At 40.2% G+C, this 14,066-nt stretch overlaps 1 protein-coding gene and 1 long non-coding RNA gene across 3 annotated transcripts in view; one reads left to right on the top strand and one right to left on the bottom strand.

Moving 5' to 3' along the window:
* The first annotated feature begins 5,412 nt into the window (after nucleotides 1-5,412).
* LOC141371718 (uncharacterized) overlaps nucleotides 5,413-14,066 on the top strand; it is a 13,515-nt gene continuing 4,861 nt past the window's right edge. For both annotated transcript variants that reach the window (XR_012376888.1, XR_012376889.1), the window contains exons 1-2: nucleotides 5,413-5,877; nucleotides 7,262-7,419. This is a non-coding gene — a long non-coding RNA (uncharacterized lncRNA). The remainder of the gene's footprint in view (nucleotides 5,878-7,261; nucleotides 7,420-14,066) is intronic.
* On the bottom strand, nucleotides 10,773-14,059 carry LOC112813287 (histone H2B type 2-F). The gene has a single exon (XM_025858335.2). It carries the CDS (start codon nucleotides 13,621-13,623, stop codon nucleotides 13,243-13,245), a length of 381 nt encoding a protein of 126 aa, XP_025714120.1. The 5' UTR covers nucleotides 13,624-14,059; the 3' UTR covers nucleotides 10,773-13,242.

Below are 14,066 nucleotides of genomic sequence, written 5' to 3'. Positions count from 1 at the left end.
GAGCTTCTACAGGAGTTCAGGCCCATTTCAGAACAGATTGTTCCTAGCCTGAGAAGGAAACCCCAGAGCATATCGACTGGTTTGGGGTAAAACGGGAAGAGTTGGGTCCATTCTACGTCTTTCTTGGCTACCACACAATTGGGCGAAAACCTAGAGCCTTCTGGACCCACCTCCACCCCAGAAGCCAAAGATAGCCTGACCTCCTGAAAACCAGATGGAATGGAGGCATAGTTGGCAGTTGGCTGGAAGGGGTTCAACAGTTCTCACTGCCACCAGGCCAGTTGGAGACAGACCCCATTGGCAGTAAGGGCTGGACAACAGTGGAAGCATGGAAACCAGTTAGGAATCTGGTGAGAGACAATGGTATTTTGGATTTACAGGGAGCAGTGGAGGTGTTGAGAAGTGTTGCATTTGGAATATATTTTGTACGAAGTGCCCAAAAAGCTTGCTGATTGATTAGAGGTAGTGAATGTGGGAAAAAGAGGAATCAGAAACAACTTCTAGATTTGGGCCTGAGCAATAAACTGATTCTATTGACCAGGACCAGGAACTGCGAAAGAGCAAGTTGGTGTAATGGGAGAGAGGAGTAGCAAGAAGCAAAAGTTTTGTATTGGATGTATTAAGATTCCTATTTGACATTTAAGTGTAACTGTTGACAAAGCCATGGAATATGAGTAGAGCTCAGAGAACAATGTTGGAGTAGAGATAAAAATTTGACAATCATCATATATATGTGGCATTTAGAGCCATGGGGTTAGAAGAGACAATGTAAGCAGAAAGTACAGATAGAAAACAGAAAAGGGTCTAAGGCTGAACCCTGGGATGTACCAAATCTTAAAGGTTGCGTAGAAGCGTTGGCAGCAAAAGATGTTGACAAGGAATAGCCAATGAAATAGGAGAAAAACAGAAGAAGAAAGGTCTCAAGAAAAAAAGAGTGATAAACTATATCAAATTCTCCTGAGAAGACTATGGGATTTGGAGTGGGATTGCATTAAATCTGTAGATTTTGGGAGTGAGAGTGAAGGATAGAGACTGACATCATTAAAATATTGACTTTTCCAATTCATGCACATGGTATAACTCTCCATTTTTTATATCCTTGTTAATATCTCTCAACAATCAAATCAAAAAGGATTTTCTCCCTAGAAGTCTTGTTCATCTTTTTGTTAGATTTATCCCTAGGTTTTTCATTTTTGTAAGTTATTGTAAATGGTATTGTTAAAATCTTAGGAAGTGATTATTACCAGTCTCATAGTTATGATAATATAAAAACTGAAAGAACCTAAGAGAACTGTCTATTAAGGTTGGCAATGGAAAGCAGGATGTAAAAAGAAAATTCTAGTAAGTTGAAAATCTGGGCCTCCATAAGGTCTTTTAGGTAGAGACTTCCTTGTTAATGCACACTGGCAGTCAAATGAGATCCAATAAAATTGTCTGCTGTCCTTACATTATTCCTTATTTCTTGGTTTGTTTCTAATTGTAGGGTCCAAGTTCCTAAAAGCTCATCTTTCTGCCTTCCCCATTTCATCTCCTTATCACACAAAGTCCATTACTCCTTACCTCCTCTGCTTAAGAATAAATTGTGAAGAGGGAGCATGTGTTAAAGGGAAAGTTTCCCAAACATGATAAGTGAGTTAATGGAGATAGAAAATCTCTAAGGAAGACTAGAAATAATTGGTTTACACATTCTGGAGAAATAAATTCCCCAAATGTGGTTCTCTCTAAGAAGATAATTTTGAGGAAGCCATGACATGATCTCCAGTAAATCAGCTCTGGAGTCCGGCTGTGACTTTGAAGACCATTTCTTCTGAAAGGGCAGAAAAAGGCCTTAAAGATAAGAAGAAATAGGCATTTGCAACAGGTTTGTAAGAACCATATTTATTTTAGAAAATAATCATTTCTTTCTTTTTTTGAAAATAATCATTTCTTAACTTGAATTCAATCACATCTTGAAATTTCACAGGCTTTGGGTACAACAAACTAAAATTCAAATCTTAACCCTGCACTTAACAGCTTCTTGAATTGCAGTTTTTTATCCCAGTTACCTTTCATTCCACTTTCAAATCTGTATTGTGGCCCATGATATCTAAGATCTATGGATTTGTTTTATTTACCAAAAACCCTTTTATTTGCTTTGCAGGGCTTATTTCACTTAATCTTTTTTTTTTTTAAGACTTATTTATTTATTTTAGAGAGAGAGGGCAGGAGGGAGGGGCAGAGGGAGAGAGAGTCTTAAGCAGACATGTGCGGAGCATAGGGCCCAATGCAGCGGCTTGATCTCACAACCCTGAGATCATGACTTGAACTGAAACCAAGAGTTGAATGCTTAACCAACCACACCACCCAGGGACCCCTATTTCATTTAAACTTAATAGTATCTGTTGCTGTCTTTGTCTCATAATATTTGCATGTGGCTTTTTATCTTTTTTCCATTATCTTGGTCAATTTATATAAATATCGTCTCTTCCCTCAATGTCTGGTGAAACTCTCCGGAGAGTTTCTCTGCTGTTTTTAAGGGTAGGTCTTTGCCTATCTTTTCAGTTTCTCCTATAGCTATTTTTATTCAGTCATTCTACCTTTCTTAGGGCAACTTTGATCACTTGTATTAAAAAGTAAATATTTTGTCTACATTTGCAAATATATGTGTCAAAATACACATACCACTTAAAATATCTTCTATATTTAACGTTGCTGATATAGTAGTGTGCTTTTTCTCTTTCAATATTAAATTGCCAAAGGATTAACCCTTTAATTTTCTTTCAAAGAACCAGATTTTGGCTTTATTGATTAGTTCTATTTTGGGGGAATGAGGAAGTATGATCTATTCATTTCTGCTTCTATCCTAATTTATTCTTCTACTTCCCTCCTGTTTTGGTGTCCCTTTATTAGCTTTATGTTAAAAGCTTTACTTCATTATTTTTAATAATTCTCATTCTCTCATAAATGCATTTTAAAGCCATGACTTTTCCTCTGACCTCTTAATATAAGTTTTAATGTATAGTATTCTCTTTGTTATTATAATTGTATTGTTATTGTATTAATATTGTATTATTATTTGTTACTATTATTGTATATAATTTTAATTTTTTTTTCTCTTTAGTCCATATGCTATTTCCTAACAGTATAGATCAAGGAGAATATTTTTAGTTATGTCCTTGCATTATGATTAGTGAATGTATATCATATAGTTTCAACTTTTCAACACTTGTTGAGCTTTCATTTATCATCTTACACATGGTCAGTTTTTATCAGGATTTACGTGAATCCAAAATGTACATTTTCTACTTTGGATACAGGATGGTGTGGGTATAAGTACAATTATGACTAAGTTTGTTGACCATGTTCTTCAACTCCTCCATATCCTCAGCAAGTTTTAGTCGACTTGATCTGCCAATTCCTGAGACTCTGCTTTTACCCACTATAAATGATTTGCATATACTAATCCAGAAAGATTGATCTATTATGCCCCTTTCCCATCTAAACACATCCCACAATCATAATACCATGAAATACACCTCCCTTAGGCAATGAAAAGGTTTCTTAGGTTTTTTCTCTAGGCCAAGGATTGAAATTCAAGTTTTACCTTGGTTAACTCTCCTGCCAATCCTAAAATTGTGTTCTCTACACACATCTGCTATTTCTGAAAAAAAAAAATTCACTTAAGAATAATTTCTTAGGGGAACTTGGGTGGCTCAGTCGGTTAAGCGTCTGCCTTCAGCTTGGGTCATGATCCCAGGGTCCTGGGATCGAGCCCTGCATCGGGCTCCTTGCTCAGTGGGAAGCCTGCTTCTCCCTTTCCCTCTGCCACTCCCCTTGCTTGTTCTCCCTCTTTTGCTATCTCTCTCTCTGTGTGTCAAATAAATAAAATCTTTTTAAAGAATAATTTCTTAATTATTGATAGTAATGTGAAAAAACAACAACAACTATGAACAATTCAACAAATCAAACACCGGGGGGAATGTCCCCTACAGAGACACTTCAATAAGCAAAATAATTTTTCTTCACTTTTCATAGTGCAGCAGGCAGAGGAGTGAAGAAGCCTAAGGAAACAAAGGTATATTCACTTGCTGGAAGTAACCCTAATATATATAGGTTAACCAGTATGCCTTTCTCTTGCTCATTATTCTACATGTTATAATGTGGGTCTTAAGTCTAGACATGCCAAACTAGATGAAACGCATCTCCAGAAAGAAATTCAAGTAGTTTAAGGCCCAACCCTAGATTGGGAATTATATTAAGAACATTGAACAACATTTGCCCAGGGTTTTATCTGTGGTGTATCTGAACTGTGTTTCACACTCCCTCTTGGCCTAAAGAGTTTTCTTTCAATGCATTTGAAAATTAGAATCCTACCAAGTAGAAACTAAGACTTAGACAAGACTCAAACATCATTGCCTACAAAAACAAAGCTGATGTCTTTACGTATATTCTCTTCTCCTGAATGTTAAAAAGATATGATATCAAAAGAGTGATATGGACTTCCCCCAACCTTCTGGTAATTTATAATCACTGCTCTTGATCATGTGAAGCAACAGAGAAAATTTGCTCCTTACTTCATTTCACAAACCTGTGTTTTCCATTTTTTTGTCACAAGATTCCTTCTTCTGGATGCCTGGTATTATTCAAGTCCCAAGATCAATTAAGATCTCGATCTCTCTCTCAAAATAATCAACCAATCCCAAGCCACTACCTCTTTACTACCTTGAGACAGTAAGCCAGCATCCAAATTTGGTCCCCAAAGGTCAAATACTGGAGAACTGCATAAGTTCTATTATTTCCCTCCTTTGGTCTTTCTGGCTTTGGTCATCTAAGCAAAGTTCCTTGGATTGGCTGATAGTGAGACTCTAGATTCTTATGCCTCTTTTTACTACAACCATCTGAAATATATCACCTATTATATAATGTGTTCTTGGCCAAAGAAAATAAATCTTGAGGTCTCAGAGCTATCATCCGCCTTGTTTGCTACTCCTTGGACTATAGTTTACATAAGAAAGTCTTCCTTATATTCTTGGGAAAACTTTGGTTCCTGAGTAAGTGGCAAAAACAAGAGCTTCATCTCGAAAATACTGAGAGGAAAAATGTGAAATACTTTAAATAAGCAGAAATGATTGACCCATAAGTCATCAACCTGGCTCCACCAAGCCCATTTTAAAATTTCTGATTTTAACATTTCCCAAATATTTGCCTATTCTCCTTTTGGTTATAAGGTGTGTCCTTCTCTGTGCTACCTCATAATGTGCCCTAAATCATTTTTATTCACTTGACTTGCTCCTGGGTTAAGTCCTTAAAATTCAGAGATTTCAACTCAGAAATCAGAAATAGGAAAGAAGTATTTAATGAAAGTATTTCATTTTTCCTAAAAACATTGATGGAAAGTATTGCAAACATAATCTGATTTTTTTAAATGTATTTGCCAGATAATATAGGTCTTTATAGAGCACTGGTAACAGATACTATACATAAGGTCTTGTTTTCTAATTCATTTTTTCCCTATCAGGACATATAACAGATATTGAAGGTTCTACAGAATCAAAGTCCCCACAAGTAAATTGTGGAATTGTCTCCTTGGATGATGTTTTAGAAAATGAAGGTCTTATTGCTCCAACATGTAGGGAGGTGACTCTCAAATCACTAGGAATATGCTCTGGAGGTACAGTGGTACCTGCAGGAAGTGCCTTCCTAACCATAATCATAATGAAATACTGATCAAATATTTACCGTGTTCCAGCTACTCTAAGTGCATAAAACATATTAGCTCATTTAATCTTCATAACAAACCTATAATAATGTAGGTTCCATTATTTTTTTCATTTTACAGAGGAAGAAATTGAGAGTCAGAGGAGTGAAGACACTTTCCCAAGGTCATATAGCTCTCAGGTGGGGAAACTGGGACTCACCGCTAATGTTCATCACCACACTGCCTTTTCAGCCAGTATCTTTTCTTTTTTTTAAAGATTTTATTTATTTGACAGAGAGCAGGAGAGCACAAGCGGTGGGAGTGGCAGAGGGAGAGGGAGAAGCAGGCCCCCTGCCCAGCAGGGAGCCCGATGCAGGGCTTGATCCCAGGACACTGGGATCATGACCTGAGCCGAAGGCAGTCGCTTAACCAACTGAGCCACCCAGGCGCCCCTCTTTTTTTTTTTTTTAAAGTAAGTTCCATACCCAGCATGGTTCCCAAAGCAGCAGGGCCTGAACCCATGACCCCAAGATCAAGACCTGGGCTAAGACCAAGAGTTGGTCACTCAACTGACTGAGCCACCCAAGTGCCCCTCAGGCAGTATATTTTGACTTTATTATAGTCAGTTTGCTGGAAGGGGTCCGTGGCTAGAGACCGGGGGTGGACGGTGACATAGTAAGAAATATGTATTTGGTCTCTGCCCCTGGTTCCTGATACAAAGCTCCTAGATCTCTTGGAATTTCCCGGGTAATGGGAAGTGTCTTTTGTTCTAAAGAGTTGGCTTTTGGTGGGCTCCTAGAAAGCTTCAGGATGGAGGTTGGTCACCAGAAAGGCCAAACTATAATTAGAAGCTTCGAGCTTTTAGCTCCACCCCCCATCCTCCAGGGAGGAGAAGGGCTGGAGATTGAGCCAATAATCCATCATGTCTACTTGATAAAGGCTCCATAAAAATCCCTAAACTATGGGGTTCAGAAAGCTTCTGGGTTGGTGCACACATACACATTTCAGCAGGGTAGACACCACAACTCCACAGGGACAGAAGCTCCTGCACTTGGGACCCTTCTGGACCTTGCCCTGTGTACAACTTCACCTGGCTGATCATCTGTATCCCTTCCTAGAGCCTTTATAATAAACTGGTAAACATGTTTCCCAGAGTTCTATGAGTCATTGTAACAAATGATCAAATCTGAAGAGGGGTGAGAACCCCTGATTTGTAGCCAAGACTGACAGAAGTGTGGGTAACCTGGAGACCCACTACTGTGAGTAGTGTCTGAAGTGGGGGGAAGTCTGTGCCAAATCCAGGTAGGTTAACATCAGAATTGCTTGGTGTGGAGAACCTGCACATTTGGTGGCTAGAAGGATTGGGAGTAGTAGAGGAAACAAAAGTTTTCTTTTACCCTCTTACTGCTTCTGAATTAGTGTAGGTTAGTATAAATATCCAACAACTTATACTGTGAAGCTTCTAAACTGATTTGTGGACCATGGTTGTTGCAACCTCACGTAGACCTTCATTCTATATTGTGCTGTTCCTCATTCAGAGGGCAAAAGGTTTCAAATTCAATAATTTTTTTTTATTAAATCTAGGTCTTCAAGCTCTGCCATCCTTTTCAACTACTTGTCCCTCATCAATCCATTCATCTCATAAATATTTACTGAGTGCCCACTATGTTCCAGATGCAGTTCTAGATGATGGGGATAGAAAAATAAAAAGTACCTGCTTCTATAGGACTTACTCTGGGAAGGTAAGAAGAGAATCAGACAATGGGTCAGAATACAGCCTAAATTATTGTAACAAATCTTTAAAAACACAGTGGCTTAAAGAAGATACAACTCTGTTTATCTCTCATGTCATAGTCCCAGGGCTAGGAGAGCACTTCAGCTATCTTTATCACAAGATTTGTTTCTGGGTCCGAGGTGGTTGCCACGGTTCCTGCCACCATTTCTACAACTGAGCCAGAGGAAAGGGGGAAAAAAAAGGCAAGGGAAGCACATACCTTTTCCTTTTTAGGGCACAGACTTGAAATAATATATATCACTTCCAGTCACATCTCATTGGCCCAGAACTTTGTCTTATGGACAGACCTAGATACAAGAGAAGCTGGTAAAGTAGCCTCTAATTGAGAAGCCTTGCACCCAGAAAGCATGGAGTTACAGTAAGCAGGTAAGAATAGTTTTTTTTTTGGTAGGTTCTGATTCAGTAATAAATAAACACATTAGTATCAGATGGTCCATGGAGGAAAATTAAGAAAGGTAGGGGAATAAAAAGTATCATGAAGTTGGGGGAAGTAGAAGTGGGCTTGTTATCTTATATAAGCTGCTCAAGGAAGTCCTCAATGACAAGATGGTAAGGTATCCTTTGAGCAGAAACCTAAAAGACATGAGGAAGCCAGTCAGTAAGTATCTGGGGAAGAGCCTTTCCAGAAGAGGAAATGGCAAGTACAAAGGCCCTGAGATACCAGGGCCTTGGCATCTTCTGGAAGGACAGGGAGACGAGTGTGAGGAAGTGGAGCAAACAAAAGGGAGAGCAGGAAGACAGGAGGTGTATGCCCGCCATCATAAGGATGTGGCCTTCACTCTGAAGCCATGGTTGGCGCAGGTGGTGGTGGTGGTGGGGGGGTGTTCCAATGGGGAGAAGAGTGTGGGAGTAACAGGACTCATGTTTCAAGAAGTTTACTCCGGCTATTTTGTGGAAAACGGAGCATGAGGGTAGATGGCAGAAGCAAGGAGACCAGTCCAAAGGCCGTTGCAAATATCCTGAGGATGTGGCGGTGGCTTAGGGCAGGGGGCAGCCATGGAGGTGTCAAGGTGTGGTTGGAGACTTGACATATTTTGAGTCAACAATATTTTCTGATAAATCATAGGTGACTAAGAAAAGGCTTATTATTCACTCACCCTATCATAGTCACCTCCCCAGAGAAAATTAATCTCACAGGGAACAATAAAATCAAATTTCTCTCAAGCTAGGACTATGGTGAACAAAGTTTCAACAGGTTTGAGATGCTGTGAGCCAAGAACAATGTGACTTGAATTGTTGTGTAAGGCAGGAGGGGCAGCCAGAGCTTTTCAATGTAATGACATAAAATTGTCTGTGAAAATAAAATATTTAAGGGGATGCCTGGGTGGCTCATTTGGTTAAGTGTCTGCCTTTGGCTCAGGTCATGATCCCAGGGTCCTGGGATTGAGTCCCGCATCAGGGAGCCTGCTTCTCCCCCTGCTTGTGCTCTCTCTCTGGCAAATAAATAAATAATTTTAATTAAAAAATACAATTTTTAAAAGAGATATATTAAAGTCAAAGGAAAATGTTACAACCTGCATGAAGGGTGCAGAATTAATGACCTCTAGTCACAGAATATAGAATGATGGAGAATTTCATCTACCAAAATCAGAAAAATTGAAGAGGTTACAGAAAATTGGATAAAATGAAAACTTAAAAAAAATTACCAGAGGATACTTGATATATTGGTTACAAACAATATTCCAGAGGAACCTCATGGACTTGGGAAGGAGGACACCTACGTATCCCCATCACCCATATAGGACTTGGCACATGTAAGTTCTCCTCATGGAATATTCCTGAACCCTCCAGCCAGATGCAACCTATCATTCTCCTTAACTCATAACATTTCCTTCTTAGCCCCTCTTTTGGGAATAACACGTTTTGCCTTGAATTGTAATTATTTTTATACTGGTGTAATCCCTTCTATTAGATGTATTTACATCTTTTTTTTTTTTTTAAAGATTTTATTTATTTATTTATTTGACAGAAACAGACACAGCGAGAGAGGGAACACAAGCAGGGGGAGCGGGAGAGGGAGAAGCAGGCTTCCCGTGGAGCGGGGAGCCTGACGTGGGGCTCGATCCCAGGACCCTAGGATCACGACCCGAGCCGAAGGCAGACGCTTAACGACTGAGCCACCCAGGTGCCCCTATTTACATCTTTTTATCCATCTGTTTTACTAATATTATATGTTTGATATATTTGATTATACATGAAAAGAAAACACATCCTGCTTTTATATTTCAAAAGCTTGTTCATGTTGGCAGTATGGGATCTAGAATTTTTTTATCAAGTTTTCTATTTTTGCCAAATCATATGATGGCTCAGCTATAAGTTATAAAATGTAGGAAAAAATCACTATCTGGTAATTCTCCAAAACAGTCTTGTTCCTTCCTCAAGATTGACATTCTTTCATAACTCCTACTTTATGCCCCTCAAAGAGATCGTATAACATTTCCCAACTGTTGTCCTGTGCTTGAATTATGTCGTCCGAATTTAAGTTTTTTTTTAAGATTTGTATTTATTTGACACAGAGAGACAGCAAGAGAGGAAACACAAGCAGGGGGAGTGGGAGAGGGAGAAGCAGGCTTCCCGCTGAGCAGGGAGTCCGATATGAGACTCGATCCCAGGACCCTGGGATCATGACCTGAGCTGAAGGCAGACGCTTAACGACTGAGCCACCCAAGCGCCCCTGAATTTAAGTGTTTTGACTCTTAGATCACTTTTAGGAAATGCACCCAGTTTTAAAATGAGGCATTTGTCTAAAAATTAGGACAAGATTAAACTGTCATGTTTGTAAGTGTATATAGATACCACAATCCATTCCCTAGTCCTTGAAATAATGACTAACCAATCTTAATGACATTTGACTTGACCCAGACCAAGCCCATTTACAATGCTCACTGGATCTGATATATAAAGCTCCTTATCTTCATACCACAAACATTTTTCATCTTCTGGAATGCATCTCCCTCCTCACCCTTGCTTGCAACACTGGAAAAGCAGCATCCAAACTAGGCTGAAAAAGTTCCAGTAGAATCCCATCATTTTGGCCACATAGATACATTGGATGAAAGGAAGCAGTCAAGTGCAGTACTCTTATCTGCCCCTCTTAGGAGTTTTTAATCTCCAACAGTTGTTTTTAAGTGGGTCAATAATTATTATAAATGAGTGTTTCAGATTAAAGGAGCAGGAAAATTTAGGGAAAAGTGGAGGAAAAAAAGCTTATTGTAGTACATGAACTTACCACCTTCAGACCAATTTTCTAGCATTCTCTGGTCTGGGCAATCAGTCAACAAACTTTCACCAAGATGCTACTTTTTTTTTTTTTTAAGATTTTATTTGAGCGAGAGCACGAGAGGGGAGAGGGGCAGAGGAAGAGGGAGGAGAGTGAGAGAATCTCAAGCAGACTCAGCAGCTGACCATGGAGCCCAACTCAGGGCTTGATCTCACGACCCTGAGATCATGACCTGAGCTGAAGCCAAGAGTCAGTTGCTTAACCAACTGAGCCACCCAGGTGCCCCTGAGATGCTATTTTATAATGGACTCTAGAACAACCTTTGTGGAAGTTTCTAATAAGTATTTTTTTTAAGTAAACCCTGTCTTCCATTAGAAGACAAACAAGAACATGTAAAAACAATGAAAAAGAAATTAAGTAAAAAGACTACCCAGTTCACAAAGCTACAGTTAATTGCAGATTCATTGTGCAAGGAACAAAGAAAGCCTTACGAGTTAAAAGGAGAAAGACTACTGTGACCTAGAATGGGATGGGAAGGCTTCAAGGAGCGAGATTTGAGCAACAGTTTAAAGAACGGGCAGGTTGACAGGCTTTGAGCAGTTGCAAGAGCAACAGAAAGTACTATGGTTTAGAAGGCCACCTATCAAAAGCACAAAGGACTAGAAACTTAAGAGGCATTATACGACAGTGGGTACTGCATTTTGGCTCTGCTACAGATCTGAGGAAAACAAGCAACTGAAGGGAAGTTTTGGTGAGATGGCAGAAGGCCTTTAGTTTCAGGATAAGGTGTTGGGGCTTAATCCTTCAGTCATGAGTGATTAATGCTAGCTTTCGATTAGGTGAGCCAGTTGACAATGCTTTAACAACCTCCAAAGACCATGAGAAATAAGGGTCACTCGCTAGTCCTCAGGGAGAAGAGAGCCTTCAGGATCTTAGGGGAGGAGACCAGATGATGTCTCTGATGGTCTGATAACTTGATGGAGAAGATAGACACCCTGGCCTTTTCACTTACTAACTTTTCCAACTATAAAATGTGCTGCATAATGATTTTTCTTTCACTGGGAAAATAAAATTCTCAGTGAGTCATTCCTCTCGCCAGGGAAAATGACTCAGAAAAATCTTCATTTTCCAGTGAAAGAAATCATACACAGCCCATTTTATTAACTTTAATTGGGTGTAAATTTGAACTCTTACATTATAAATAAAATTCATTTTAAGCACAAACTTGTCAAATTCCTTAACATTTATCAAGAATGGCTTAATTTTAAAGCTTGATAACTGGAAACTAAGATTTTTTTCTTTTACCTTAAGGATACCTTTGGTTTGGTAAAACATTCACCAGCCTCTGTCAGGATTTGTCTTGAGTTATGCAAGTTTGAACTAAGGGGTCTTTAGAAATTCATCTCGTATGTTAGCTGTGGCCATTGGCACATCATACGCCCCCAACTTTTTTAAGTACACCTGAGAACACTAAAAACCACCTGACTTTATCAGGAAGCTCCAGGAGAGGCACCTGGGAATGTGTTTAGCAAGCACCAAGGTGGTTCTTATATAACCAGGAAACTTAAGAGAAGATAAGTTCCTTGCCCTGGAGAAGATAATTTTCCTGTGGCATGTAAGTAATCACAGTATATCTGCGTTCTCAGCTTTTCACCAAAAGCAAAATAACATTGACTAGGTGGTGGGGTGGAGGGAAGTTTTGGACCCAAATGAGAATTAAATCCAAATCCTCACGTAAGGGAAGTCTGGCGGCTGGGTCAGGCAGCTGGCCCTGCAAGGACTGAGGTTACAGAGAAGGAACTCTTGGCCGTGGGGGTTGTCTTATGCATTTTGGTATGTTTATCAGCATCCGTGGCCCTTATCCACTAAATGCCAGTTAGCACCCCTCTCCAAGAGAAAAACTTTGTCTCCAGATATTACTAAACGTCCTAAGGGGTAGGAGGCAAAAATCTTTACCTGGTTAAAGGATTGGGCTAGGAAGTTAAGCAAGGACAGATTGAGACACGTAGGCCAAAGAGACTACTTTATTGGCTTTATTGCGTATCGTTCGTGACAGACACCTAGAAACGTTTACGAATAGAACATTAAAATGCGGTGGGGAGTAAGGGACGGAGGGATTGTTCGTTTGTACACTAAGGGAAACATTCCGGCTCGCTTATTTAAGAAAAACCTAGCGTTGACATTTAAGGGCAGAGAAGTAGAACAGCAACCCCCGCCAAAAACAAAAACTTTAAACTGTGTCTAAGCTTCCATGTCAGACTCAGAACTAGGTAGAGACCATTTTAAGGAATAATTGTTACCAAGAGTCATGCCACTAGGTGACACCACCGCACTATAGGAGGTTCCAGATTTTAAACAGCCAGAGCAATCTTTATCACGGTCTTAACTTGGCCCCAAACCCAAATGTTTCGGAGAGCACAGGCCCACCCCACCTAACCAAAAGCCACATCTTCTAGCAAGTGCTTACAGCCGCTTAGTGTGACAAATAAAGTGGCTCTGAAAAGAGCCGTTGGGGTAAAGTAGCTGTCCTATTACGTCCTTTGCGCGCCCTTACTTCGAGCTGGTGTACTTGGTGACCGCCTTGGTGCCCTCGGACACGGCGTGCTTGGCCAGCTCGCCGGGCAGCAGCAGGCGCACGGCCGTCTGGATCTCCCGGGACGTGATGGTCGAACGCTTGTTGTAATGCGCCAGGCGGGAGGCCTCACCAGCGATGCGCTCGAAGATGTCGTTGACGAAGGAATTCATGATGCCCATAGCCTTAGAGGAGATGCCGGTGTCCGGATGAACCTGCTTCAACACTTTATACACATAAACGGAGTAGCTCTCCTTACGGCTGCGCTTGCGCTTCTTACCGTCCTTCTTCTGTACTTTCGTAACAGCCTTCTTAGAACCCTTCTTGGGAGCAGGAGCCGACTTTGCTGGATCAGGCATTTTTGCAAGAAGAAACGCCACACTCCAGAAACGATCCGGACTACTTCCAAAAGGCTTGCTTACGCGCTACTTATAGAGCCTGTATGCAAATGAAGGCTCGCAAGGGACTGCATTTTCATTGGTTAATTTCCAACAATGTCGTCATAAGGGGGTGGAGTCCACATAAATAATAGCTTCGGCTCGCACTTCCTTAGTGGCTAGCAGAGTAAAAGTCTTCTTAGCCAATCAAAGTGTTCCATTTCAGGCTAACCAATACTGTAAAAGTATAGTTTCACCTTTTTGGGACGTTTGGGGATGGTTTTCATTTTCTCAATTGTAGACTTGCGTATCGAAGAGATCTGAAGGAACAGCTAAAGACAATTCTCTTATTTTTGCCCCATTTCCCTACTCTTTGTGGAAGTTTTGCTTCTGGTTTTAAACCCACATCTCAAAAAAAAAAAAAA

This window comes from Callorhinus ursinus, unplaced genomic scaffold (assembly GCF_003265705.2).
Source record: "Callorhinus ursinus isolate GAN/ISIS: 27379988/994484 unplaced genomic scaffold, GSC_fseal_2.0 scaffold90, whole genome shotgun sequence".
NCBI lineage: Eukaryota > Metazoa > Chordata > Mammalia > Carnivora > Otariidae > Callorhinus > Callorhinus ursinus.
Note: the sequence above shows the minus strand (reverse complement) of the source record. Positions and strands in the feature narration are given on the sequence as shown.

What these genes read in the sequence shown, in the direction of transcription:
- LOC112813287 (XM_025858335.2), bottom strand. Translation starts at nt 13,623, where the DNA reads ATGCCTGATCCAGCAAAGTCGGCTCCTGCTCCCAAGAAGGGTTCTAAG.